Source organism: Mesoplodon mirus (genome assembly GCF_964341445.2).
Source record: "Mesoplodon mirus genome assembly, chromosome: 4".
In the NCBI taxonomy this organism is placed as follows: domain Eukaryota; kingdom Metazoa; phylum Chordata; class Mammalia; order Artiodactyla; family Ziphiidae; genus Mesoplodon; species Mesoplodon mirus.
In genome coordinates this window covers 138,446,241-138,459,405 of record NC_138979.1, presented here as the reverse complement: position 1 = coordinate 138,459,405, position 13,165 = coordinate 138,446,241, and the positions used below count along the sequence as shown (strand labels likewise).

Sequence of the window (13,165 nt, the reverse complement as noted above, 5' to 3'; positions counted from 1 at the left end):
CTCTGATTTTATTTGCCACCCACATATATCCCTACTTGGGGAGGGTGGAGGTGGGGAATAACCTAAAGTAGGACAGTTGTTTTTTTTCTTTACCCAGAAAGAGGAATAGATGAGACAATGTACCTTATTGTCATAGCATCAGGTTTCCTGTGTGGCATTTCTAGGCAGAAGCATGTAAATAGAAAAGTATTATCTGAGTACAGATCAAAAGTAATGCAAATCAGATGCATGGGAAGAAGATGTTTTATATTACCAGTTGAATGTTTGCATGTGTAATAAAATGCAGTATGAAATGGGGCTAATAGTTCTTTGCTCTATTAAATCCATAGGTCCCAGATAGCCGATTTCCTTTCCTAGGAGTTCACTTCACACCAAGGATGGACGGCAGTATTTGGCTAGGGCCGAATGCAGTTCTTGCCTTTAAACGAGAGGGTTACAGACCCTTTGACTTCAGTGCCAGAGATATTATGGATATAATTATCAAGAGGTAACGTTATTTCCTTAAAAAATGATTTTATGTGCTTATATTTTTAATATGGGAATTTTTTCTTTCTCGATATTCTGTTTATTGGATAAATCTTCATATTTGTGATTGGTATAGTGGTTTTTTAATTAATCCAAATTAAGAGCTTTGTGGAATAAGCATAACATTTTAACTACTTCAAGAACACTCTGATGAGCCAGGGTGATGTCTCGGTTAAAAAGAACAAGACCAAGAGCCAAGAGCGATCACACATCTGAGAATCCAGATCTTGTTTTGCTAACCTTGTAGCTGAGCTTGAAAAAAAACAGAAGTTTCTCTCAAAATCAGTAGATGGTTTACTTTGATAAGATCATTTTGGGCCAGTCACCATGATTTTGAAAACCTCTGGAGAAACTGCTGATAAGCAAGATTGTTTCTTTTTGTGGAAGACTTAACAATACTGCTGTGTTGACCTGGAATGCAGATTGTTTACTATTGTAAGAAATAACTCAGTGAAGTAGTTTGTCCTTTTAGCACTGTTGCTCTCTAGAGGGTTTCACATCATCAAAATCACTAGAAAGCTTTTAAAGCTATACTTGAGTTTCACCCTGCACAGATTCTGAAACAGGTTTAGGATGGGGCTTCCTAGCACGTATGCTTGTAAAACTACAGATGTACATAGGCTCCCCAGAGTCTCCCGTGAGAATCACTACTAGAGCATCTCACCTCTGGCTGACTAAAGAAAAGTAGGGTAAATGTCCCACATGTTAATGCCATGATTTAAAGATCTGTAATGCCTTTTAGGTGTGTTTTGAAAGCATGTAACATTGCATTAGAAAGCCTTGATGTTGGCAGGCTTTATCCTAGTTTGAAACCAGCATTCCCTGGGAATTTGAGTTTGAATGGTGTTTACTTTTAGAGTTTGGAAGGTATTCCTTTGATGAAGTTTCCTTCTTAGGTAGGCCAAAAGCTGATTTTCTTTTAATATGTGGTTTTTCTGACTTTGCACAGATTTCTGTGATGCCACACCCCACCCCCAAATCTAATAGTTGTAAAGGTGTTGTATGATAATAAAGAATGTCTTTCTCTCATAAAGATTTTATTTTCTTTGCTTTCAGTGGCTTGATTAAACTGGTGTTCCAGAATTTTTCCTATGGAGTTAATGAAATGTACAAAGCCTGTTTTCTCAGTGCAACAGTAAAGCACCTTCAAAAGTTTATCCCTGAAATTACTGTCAGTGACATACTTAGGTAAGGAAAAGCCGTAAGGGTTGTAAATATAGTCATGTCCTAGGTGAACTTGGGAGGTGGGTCTGACTTGGTGATTTGTAAGCACACTTTCAATCAGTGTGTCCACTGAATTTTTGTGTCCTCTCTCTTTCCCAACAAGTTGTTCATTCCCCTTGCAGTTTGGGCATTGCTTCATCATGGCCCTTAGTGCTTGAACTAGGTCCATTTATGATTATCTGGACTACCTTACAGCATTAAGCTGAAATCTCCATTTCAGTTGTGTTATGATGCCACCTTCACCTTTGTGTCTAGCTACCACTCATGATAAACGTCTCACCTGAAGTTTTTTTAATCTCCCTGGCCACTTACTCTTGTGATTCCAAAGCCTTCTGACTTTTAATTCTGTATAAGATCATTGATCACCATGTTACCTAATTAGGTAATAAGCATATTAAAACATTATACTTTGATTGATTCTTAAAAGCTTTTAGAAACATACTCATACCTGGCATCTTACCTTGCGTCCTCTCTACTTATTTTGTTCTTTCTTGTATCCTACTTCCCTCAAGGACTATTTGCAGAACAGAAGTGGGAAATAGTATGGTAGCAATCAGTCTAAGTCCTTGCTATGGGGGTGTGGGGCAAAGGAAGGATTACTAAAAAAAAAATGTTTTTTTTCTTAAAGATAAAAGGCTTTCTGGACTTGATCTATACCTTGTCCTAAATGCCACACAAGCCTATTTTCTTTTTGATGATATTTTTAGGGTGCTCACCTTTTTCCCTGAACCAGCCATTTGTTAGGCCTAATCAGCAGTGGTCTTTGAGATCCTCTCCTCCCTGCATCCATCCCGCAATGAATCTCTAGAGCACTAAGTGTCTGTCTCCTCAGTAACAGCTGCTGAACTTGCCTGGTGTAAAATATCAGCAGCTCGACTCTGTATCTGGGAAGAGAGCAATCATCACGTCAGCTGTCTCCCTCAGGGGAGCCTCCTGGTCTAAATCTGATTCTCATGTATCATTCTCAGACCAGCCTCTTTGAATCCTTAGAAGAACTATTAAAACCCAGCTAATGTTTTTAACTCTTATCTCTCTCACCCCTCTACTCACCTTCTGAAATAGAAGGGATAAAAATATCTAGGCTTTATGTTCTTTCACTCACCTATAAATGAAGGCTTTTATGTTTTCAGTGGTCTGCTTTAGCAGACTTGTTAAGTTTTATATCTGAAAATAGATTGGTCAAATCTAGTATCTTTTATTGCTGTTAATATTCCTTGGAAAACACAATAGGTGGGCATAGTGAATTCTGTGTATAAACAGTTGCAGTGAATTCACTATGCAGATTTGATTACCACTCTTTTGTAGAAGCCTGAGGAAAACTCTTTAGACCAGTGGATTTCACATGGTAGAACTGAACCTTGGGGCTTGTGGGTTTTGGTGAATACCCTTGTCTCTGGGTGGAAAGGTGTGAATTTCAGTTACCAGTTTCATTACCAGGTAGTAGAAAAGGGCACACAATACTGTAGGCAGGTGCATTTGGGGACAAATTCAACCCAGTCACAGATGAGTTTCTCTCTGAAGATAGAGAAAATGAACATATTCAGCAATTCCATTTGATTCCTGTAGCTCTTAAATGCAGGAAATTATCAGTAACAAACAGAAAATTGTAGAAGATATGTTTGATACCATTTATATGTTTATACTGTGTATGTATATGGATTGCACATGTAATGTGAAAATAAAAACAAACATGCGAGTGATAAACACCTAACTGAGGAGAGTGTTTATCTCTGGGGAGACAAGAGAATGGGATGCAGAGAGTTTGACAGGGGGCTTCTGTCATATCTATAATGCTTATTTCTTAAGCTGTTTGGTAAAAAAAAATTGGTGTTCATTATGTTATTCTCTGTACCTTGTTATATGCCTAGAATCTTAAATAATAATAATAATAATAATAATAATAATACAAAAAATAAGGTCAATAGACTTCCCACATTTTGAAGCCTAAGTCCTGTTTGCAACCAGTATAACACCATAAATGCTCTATCATTAATATTGGGGAAGAAGCATATTAGGGAGTTCTGGATAGTAAAAAAGAACCAAAGCAACACTTTTAGTGGAATGTTTAGCTCAAGATGGTGTCCTTTAGTTGCAGTAGCTACCAAAGGGGATCCAGTTTGACTTCTCATTGCCCAGCCACAGTATCTTGGGCAATAACTTACCAGTGAACATTAGATTGGAATGTAAAGTTATAACCTGTCAAATGTATGCATTAGGTATACAGACTTCTCATTATTAAATGATGATTTCTAAGCTTCATAATTTTAGCTCTAAAGTCCTTTAATTTGTCTGTGATTAATTTTGACATGGTAATCTAACAGTAGTTTGTATCTGTTAGCATTGTAAGGATGTAAAATGTGACGACATATTTGCCAAGATCCTTTCTTTTTCCCACACTTCATTTTGAAAATATCTTCTTGGGGGAATTCTGTAGTAAATTTTCAGGCAACATGTTTTCATTGTAAGTGATAGCTAAAGACTACACTATTGTGAAATGCAAGGGTAAAAGCCAAAAATCCTGTAATAAAGGTGATCTAGACCCTTTTGCAAAAAAGGGTTTCTCATTCTTGGTACTGTTGACATTTGGGGCCAAATAATTCTTTACTGTGGGGGACTGTCCAGTTCATTGTAGAATGTTTAGCAGCATCCCTGGACTCTACCCACTAGATGCCAGCAGTACTCCCCTAGTATGACAACGAAAAATGTCTCCAGACATTGTCAGATATCCTCTAGGGGGCAAAATCTCCCCTGTTTGAGAGCTACTAGTCTGGAGAATTTGGTAACCCTCACACTGCAAAATACTAATAAGAGAGTCTGGAGAAAATATAATAAAAATCCCTTGAAATACTTATAGCTGAGAGTGCAAGAAAATAAGGGCATCCCAGAAACGAAAACAGAGAGGAAATTGAATACCCAAGAACTAAGAGGAATTAGTGCTAATGCTGACCTGGAAAGTTAGGGAGGACTTTCTGATTTTGATGTAAATATAACTGAGGTTTTTTTGGTTTTGGGGTTTTTTTTTTTGCGGTACACGGGACTCTTAACTGTTGTGGCCTCTCCCGTTGCGGAGCACAGGCTCCGGATGCGCAGGCTTAGCGGACATGGCTCACGGGCCCAGCCGCTCCGCAGTATGTGGGATCTTCCCGGACCGGGGCACGAACCCGTGTCCCCTGCATCGGCAGGCGGACTCTCAACCACTGCACCACCAGGGAAGCCCCCTGAGTTTTGTTTTTAATTGATATGTGATTTACAGACAATAAAATATGCAGATCTTGAGTGCTCAATGAAGTTTGGAAATTGTATAAACTCATGTATCCATGACACAAATCAAGATATAAAACATTAGGGACTTACATTTTAATTGCTACTCAAGTGCTGGAAAGGAAGCCTTGGGTCTGTAAAAGGTAAAAAGTTGGAACTGAGATCCCTTTGTAAAACCAGGGACTCTGGAAGGGCTATACCCTCGGTGAAAAGGAAGTCTAGAAAAATAAATCTCCTAAAAATCTAGAACCCTGGGCCTTCCCTCACAAGTACTTGGAGTTTCAATTTGTACCACTAGTTTGACCTAGGAACTCTAAGCTGAGAAATGGATCTAGCTTAAAAAGTAGATCCATTCCTATTTGGATCCTGCTTCAGACTAACACTTCTCCCTCTCACTCTCTCACTTTAAACAGATTAGAGTGAGTGAAAATCAGGGTAATTTGACCACAGACTGAATATGGTTGATACTAAGCAGTTAGTAGTTTTGTATTATTATTAAGAATCCTTTTAAGAGAAATATACATTGAAGTGAAATGATATGCCATCTGGGGTTTGCTTTAAAACAATCCAGTGGAGAGAGGTAGACAGAGTGGGGATATAGATGAAACAAGATTGGCTGTGTGTTGATTATTACTGAAACTGGGTAATACATACATGGGAGTTCCTTATACTGTTCATTTTACTTTTGTACATGTTTAAGATTTTCCATTAAAAAAAATGTTCCTAGAATGGTTATACACCTGGAGTGTCTGATAGAAGCAAATATAAAACCTCTGTGGAGGGACATAATTTCAACCCAACGGCCCCTGCTGAATAGGAACTCACCAGCAAAAGTTCCAAAGCACTATAAGTGAGAGTAAGCAGATAGAATAAATACTAGAATTAGACTCTAACAACTTAGGATAATAGTAATATTAGAAACCATAAAGTAAGTATGCTCCAATGAATTTTTAAAAAAAGGGAATGAAAAAAACTGAAAAAGAATAATAATTTTAAAAATACCCTAGGCAAATTTAGAAACCAAGTAATCAGAATTTCTAGAAATGAAAAATATAGTTCTTAAATTTTAAAACTCAAATGATTAAGTTAGACAGCTGGTTGGACCTCCCTTAAGAGAAAATTAGTAAATTGGAAGGTAAATCTGAAGAATTTAGAGAACAATGTTGTAAGCTACAGATACATCATGTGCAAATTAAGACATGGAGAAGATGAGAAGATTCCAGCCTACATCTCATAGGAGTTCCAGAGAAGTTGAGAAGAGGCAATACTTTGAAGAGAAGTATTTGAGAATTTTCTGGAATGTACAAAAAGACATAAAATTCAAGATGCACAGTGAGTCCCATCTGAATTAAAAAACTAAATACAAGAATGTAAATAGATTATATAACTTCCAAATAGTAGAGGAAGAAAAAAGAATATAGAAAACTCAGTAAGTCAAGAAAGGAGGTGGGAAAACTTCAGAAAAAGATCACGTTAAATAGCATAAAATAATATAGTAGAAATCAAATATCAGAAATTATAACAAATGCAAATGTGCTTAACAGTTAAGACAGAGATTATCAGGTCGGATTTTAAAAATCCACCTATGTGTTAGGCAAATGCTTATTCGAAGAAAGATGAGTCCTAGGTTCATTTTAGGTAAAAGACACTTTAAGGTAAAAATTATTGTTATAAATAAGGAGGGTCACTGTAAACTTGTTGCATATGATAACAGAGCTAAGAAATACAGAGAACAAAAACTGACATAACTGGAAGCAGAAATCAAATCTACAATTGGGATGGGTGATTTTAAGACATGTCTGTTGATAGATGATAGCTCAAGCAGATAAAATAATAGATTTGAGGGGAATTCCCTGGTGGTCCAGTGGTTAGGACTCGGTTCACTGCTGGGGTCCAGGTTCAATCCATGGTCAGGAAGCTAAGATCCCCACAAGGCACTTGGCATGGCCAAAAAAAAAAAAAAATTAGATTTGAATAACACCATTAAAACACTTGATTTAGGGACTTCCCTGGCAGTCCAGTGGTTAAGACTCTGTGCTTCCAAGGAACTAACGTCCCACATACCGTGCAGCATGGCCAAAAACTTAAAAAACAAACAAACAAACAAAACCACTTGATTTAAGGGATGCATAGAACTCCCTCACCCCCGTTATAAAATACTCATGTTATTCAAGCCCTCACAGAACATTTACAAAGGCTGAAAATGATCTAAGCCCTAAACCAGTTTGTCAACAAAGTTCAAAAACTGGGCATGGAAAAACCATGTTCTCTTGTTGCAATCCAGTTTGGTTGAATATTAATAACAAAAATACCCTTCCTTCACATTTGGAAATTAAGATGGAATGGTTGACTTGCCCTATATCACCACTCCCAATTTAAATATGCTCCTGTGAACTTCTGTTTTTAGATTAACAGTAGATCCCATGTGAGTTTTTTTTTTTTTTTTTTTTTTTTTTGTGGTACGCGGGCCTCTCACTGCTGTGGCCTCTCCCGTTGCGGAGCACAGGCTCTGGACGCTCAGGCTCAGCAGCCATGGCTCACGGGCCCAGCCGCTCCGCGGCATGTGGGATCTTCTCGGACCGGGGCACGAACCCGTGTCCCCTGTATCGGCAGACGGATTCTCAACCACTGCGCCACCAGGGAAGCCCCCCATGTGAGTTTTATAAAATACTAAATTGTCCTATTTGGAACTGGCCAAAGATGTCAGTTGTAGCCTGTCATAGCTGTTTTCTAGCCCACAGGATTATGCCTGTCACAGAATAATAAAGCAATAAATACAACACTTCTCAGAAGAATGAGTGCCATTAGTTACATATTTACCTGTTGTTTCTAGACATATTTAAGGGTCTAGGGCTTGCATTTCTATTAAATTTAGCTACAAATACGGCAAAATATGTGGCTACAAATAGCATTAAACAGTTAAATATAGCTAAATTCACAAATATTAAATTTGCTGAATCATTTGTTCTTTCAGCTATTAAAATAGAATTTTAAAGTATTGAGAGTTAAACAATTAAAATTTTCTATCCCTATTGAATACTTCATATGTACACAAATCTAGACATGGGGGCAACATAGGGCTGTTGTATAAGATTCAGTTCTGGCCGTGAAGATGTTTATGGTTTATTTTACCTGAAGTTTCAAAATTATAATATTCATCTCAAGCTGAGATATTCTGAGGGGGAATGCCTATATGTAATCATGCAAAGAAAAACCCTGAAATTTCATTAAGTGCTGAATAGGGAGCATGAAGAATTTGGTAATTTAAACATGCCATGTTAAATAGTTACTTTAGTTTGAACTAAAGTGAGTTTCTTAGAAAAAGTTAATCTTGTATTTTTTTTTACAGTTTGGATTATAGGTTTTGAATACTTGGGCAGGAGTGTAGGGGATGTCAAGAACATAGTTGGTGTTTGTAAGAGGAATAAATAAATATAGACACATTTTTAACTGTAGTTAATCAGTATTAACTTCTATTTGCTTAGAAAGAGTAAGGAGAATATACTAACTAAACCTTCATAGAGAGGAAAGTTTTTATTTTGAACACTCAACATCAGTAGCTAGTCATGCCACTGTGTGTCCCCTACATGTTGGCTTTCTGTGAGATAAAAGGAGAAGGACAAGAAAACTCACAGAGATGCTCACAACAGCAACAGGAGCATTATCCAAGAAAAGAGAGGAGAAATGCTGTTTTGATTGGTTGAGAGAAGCTACAAACACAGAATGTACAAAATAGACCATACACTGGCTAATAGGCTGTTATGTATCCTTACCCTAAAAAATTTCAGCTTCAGTCCCATTCTGCCTTTTTGGCTGTAAGTGTTGTATCTGATTTTTTTTTTTTTTTTTGCCGTACGCGGGCCTCTCACTGTTGTGGTCTCTCCCATTGCGGAGCACAGGCTCCGGACGCGCAGGCTTAGCGGCCATGGCTCACGGGCCCAGCCGCTCCACAGCATGTGGGATCTTCCCGGACCGGGGCACGAACCCGTGAACCCTGCATCGGCAGGCAGACTCTCAACCACTGCGCCACCAGGGAAGCCCTTTGTATCTGATTCTTACTTGGAAATCCTTACAGCTCAAAAATATCCTGTCCAGATTCCCTGCAGCCTTCTATATTACGGATTACTTTTATTACAGAACCTTTCACCCCTGTTGTTGTAATTCTTATTTATCTCTCTACAGATGAACTGTTTAGCTATGTAACTTCAAGCAAGTTACTTAATCTCTCTATTTTCTTTGCTGTTAAATATAAACTATAAATGTATCAGCCTCTTAGAGTTGTTATGAGGATTAAATGAGAGAATTCCTAGCATGGAGTAAGCACTTGGTAAAAAAAATAGCTATTATGGGCCTCCCTGGTGGCGCAGTGGTTGAGAGTCCGCCTGCCGATGCAGGGGATACGGGTTCGTGCCCCGGTCTGGGAGGATCCCATATGCCGCGGAGCGGCTGGGCCCGTGAGCCATGGCCGCTGGGCCTGCGATCCGGAGCCTGTGCTCCGCAACGGGAGAGGCCACAACAGTGAGAGGCCCGCATACCGCAAAAAGGAAAAAAAAAAAAAAAAAAAAAAATAGCTATTATTATCATGACCTCTCCTCTGCCAGGCTGAGGTCTTAGAGGGCAGTGCTCTCATATTGTTCTTTGTATCTTCCTCAAGTGCTTATCTGCATCTGCCCAGAATCGATAAAAGTGTTTAATATTGTTGCCTGATTTCTTGAGTCTTGCTGGTGTGTATAAGGCAGCTGTTTGAAAACTGGGTTTTCTTAGCAGTTTCAGTGGAGGCACTTTTGGACTCCAAAATTATTTATCCAGATTTTATCTGTAAACTTTATTTTTAAAACTAAAAAAAAAAAAAAAAAAATTAATTTGTAAACTCAAATGTTGTAAAACAGAACTTTTAATGTTAAAGGCTCTTACTGTATTAACATACTGTTAATTCATTTTTGTGCTTTTCCTTTAATTAAGAGTGTGTCATTTCTCTTTAATTAATTGAAGGTTATCCTGATATTAAATGCTAAACCGTTAAAAATCGAAACAAACTACAAAGCCAGAATTTGCTGCCTGCAAACATTTTTTTTCCATAACTTTTAATAGTGTACAACCAAAACAAAACATAAAAATACTTAGAATTCTGTAGCGCATGTAGGAATGTAGCTGACACACATAATTCTTGCTTTCTTTACTTTGTATTATCTTGCTTTCTATTCTAGTGATTGATTGTATAATAAATTCATTGGTAAATTTAAATAAAAGTACATCTATTCTAATTAAATATGGATTTATCTGCTACTTTCGGAAAGAACCCATTTGTGTATTTTAGGGTAAGGATATATGCTTGACAGGCTACAACTGGCAGCCTTTGGCTAAACACAAACCTATTGGGTTTTCACATAATTGTGCATTTAGAAGAATAAAGACTTTATTGCTTTAAGAATACTTTGAAACCACTGACACGTATGTAAAGTGTCCTGTCACTTCTAGTCAGATGACTACCACTCTTGCTTTTTCAGAGGTCCAGCTGGCGTAAGAGCCCAAGCCCTGGATACAGATGGAAATCTCATAGAAGATTTTGTATTTGATGGAGGAGTTGGGGATATTGGAAATCGCATTCTTCATGTGAGAAATGCACCTTCCCCTGCTGCCACTTCTTCCCTTGCAATTTCTGGAATGATTGCAGATGAAGTACAACAAAGATTTAAATTGTAAATAATGAAAGGAGCTAGGTATGCATTTTAATCTCCACATTCAGCAACAAGAATGTACTAACTATATTCTTTAAGTTTCATTTAAGAAAAATGGTTTAAAATGTCATTTTAGATAAACACTGAATTTTTTAAATTATATAATGTGGAAATAATGATTTTTTAAAGTTCATGCTCTTTAAAAAGGTACAGTTGCATCTGTCCTGAATTCTTGACTTTGTTAATGACCTGTCCTCACCAACCATGATCTAGAGATTTGGCTTTTTTGGAATTTCTGGGAACTATAGCATGAAAAAGTGATTATTCCCTTAACTTTTTGGCTTTATAATATCTAAGCTTTTTTGTCTTTCCTAGACAAGAAAATATATTGTAGGTTGTAAACCTTTTAATTTTGAAGAGTCATAGAAAAGCTCACATCATTTAGAGCAACAGTATTTGTATTTGGGAATTTTAAATTGTTGATTCAAATACGTGAAATTTCACATTTTGAAGTAGTTTGAATAAGATTCTGTCTTATCTACATTTGTAAGAAATAACTTTGCAAAAGAAACTCAAAGCATTTATTATTCCCCGTTTCTTTATAATTGACTTGGTCTGGTGTCATCCCTAAATCTAAACAGCAGTCCACTATGAGTATTTTGCTTACTCTTCAGTCTTCTGTGGTGGAGAAACTAAAAGAACTTAGAATCCTGACACTGACATACAGAACTTTATAATTTAAAATAGTATTTATCTCTTATATCTCTGTTCTTCATTCATACCAAGGTTCTCAAATGTTGGCCAAGATCACTAATGATTCATGCCTACTCGACTTTTCCAGAATCCTATAAACCTTTATGAGGATATTTCTTCATTTGGGGGAAATACCTAATTTTGAGGCATTCACTTTTGTACACCGCAAAAGTGCCTTACAATCATGTGTATTTCATGAGTATTTTAAATCGTTGCCCAGTGCCATACTGTATACTATGTACTATATATATACGTGTGTGTGTGGTATCTGTTGAAATGATTCTTGCAATTCAGAATGTTGGAAAATAGAAATATAAGTGAATATATGGTATAATATGGGGAAACTTATTGCAGAACCACCATTTAGGTGACAAATTTTCATCCATTCCCTCACATATACTCTCTCTGGATTAATCTTCCAGTCTTCATTTTTTCTTTCCTCTTGTCTCTCCAAAACTGTGTGATGGATGAGTCAGAAAGATGAGCATTTTGGTTGATAGCAAAACTTACCAGTTTTCTTCCTTTTCATTTCAAGCCAATGATTACATTGATTGAGCTACCTCATCAATTAATTTGAAAGGCTACACATCATCAGCTCATGTTACAGAATAACACATCTCAGGTTAATAGATTAGACAGTTCTTCAGCACTTGGGATGAGAATACTGAAAGCAGTTGGAAAGGATTCACAGAGGAAACAAGCCCTAATGGTTCTTCATAACAACTGATTCCTCCAAGAAATGTGATACACAGGGTATTTTCTGTTTCATTGCAAGACTATTAAGAGATGGAAAATATTACAATTCTCTATTTCATTAACAGTAAGATTGCATATACACTAAGCCATGAAAGACTGAAGTTATAAAAATAACTACCCTAATTAAAGCAACCCCCATTCCATTTGGGTCTTTACTATACCCCAAAAAATACAAGTGAAAAAATTATTGAAAGCATTTTGAATGTCTAGATTATTCTATTTGTAAAACGTTTTTATTTATGTCAGTAGAGTTTTGTTGTGGAATATGCTATAATATTTAAAAGTTTTGTGTATTTCTAAGAGAGAAGAATTGTATATTAATATTAAAAATATTTTAATGAGCTTTGGTGTTGTGAACATAATTTTTAGTTTCATAAAAACTCTGATTCAGTACTTACCTGGGAGGGGATATACCATGATCATGAAGGTGGTTTTCCCAGGGTGCAGCTCATGCATTGTACTCCGGATGTGCTGACCCCTGCAATTTCCCCAAATGTGGGAAACTTGGCTGCGTGATTTGTGGTATTGAGGAACTGTGTTTGAGCTTTCCCCTGTTTTTTTCTGTTTTCACAATAGAGATCCTTCAAGACCGTTTTATAGGGGTCCAGTGGTTTGTGTTTATCTAATACTGAAGAGAACCTTTACTGTGTCATCCATTTAATGTGGGTACTGGATGGTGGTTAATATGACACAGGGATATGGAGAAATAAGGATTTTTTTAAAACTCTGATTCATATACATTTTGAACTATCAATAGGCTTTAAATAGCAGCCAATCAAAAAAAAGGCTTGTATTTGTGTATAATGTAAAAATGAGGTAGGGGCCTCCCTGGTGGCGCAGTGGTTGGGAGTCCGCCTGCCGATGCGGGGAACGCGGGTTCATGCCCCGGTCTGGGAGGATCCCGCATGCCGCGGAGCGGCTGGGCCCGTGGGCCATGGCCGCTGAGCCTGCGCGTCCGGAGCCTGTGC

At 37.3% G+C, this 13,165-nt stretch overlaps 1 protein-coding gene across 3 annotated transcripts in view; it reads left to right on the top strand.

Moving 5' to 3' along the window:
* L2HGDH (L-2-hydroxyglutarate dehydrogenase) overlaps positions 1–12,538 on the top strand; it is a 61,416-nt gene extending 48,878 nt beyond the window's left edge. For all 3 annotated transcript variants that reach the window (XM_082619675.1, XM_082619677.1, XM_082619676.1), the window contains 3 exons: positions 330–487; positions 1,582–1,713; positions 10,518–12,538. In XM_082619675.1, coding sequence (XP_082475801.1) covers positions 330–487; positions 1,582–1,713; positions 10,518–10,713 — 486 coding nt within the window. In that variant the 3' untranslated portion in view covers positions 10,714–12,538. The remainder of the gene's footprint in view (positions 1–329; positions 488–1,581; positions 1,714–10,517) is intronic.
* The last annotated feature ends 627 nt before the right edge of the window (positions 12,539–13,165 follow it).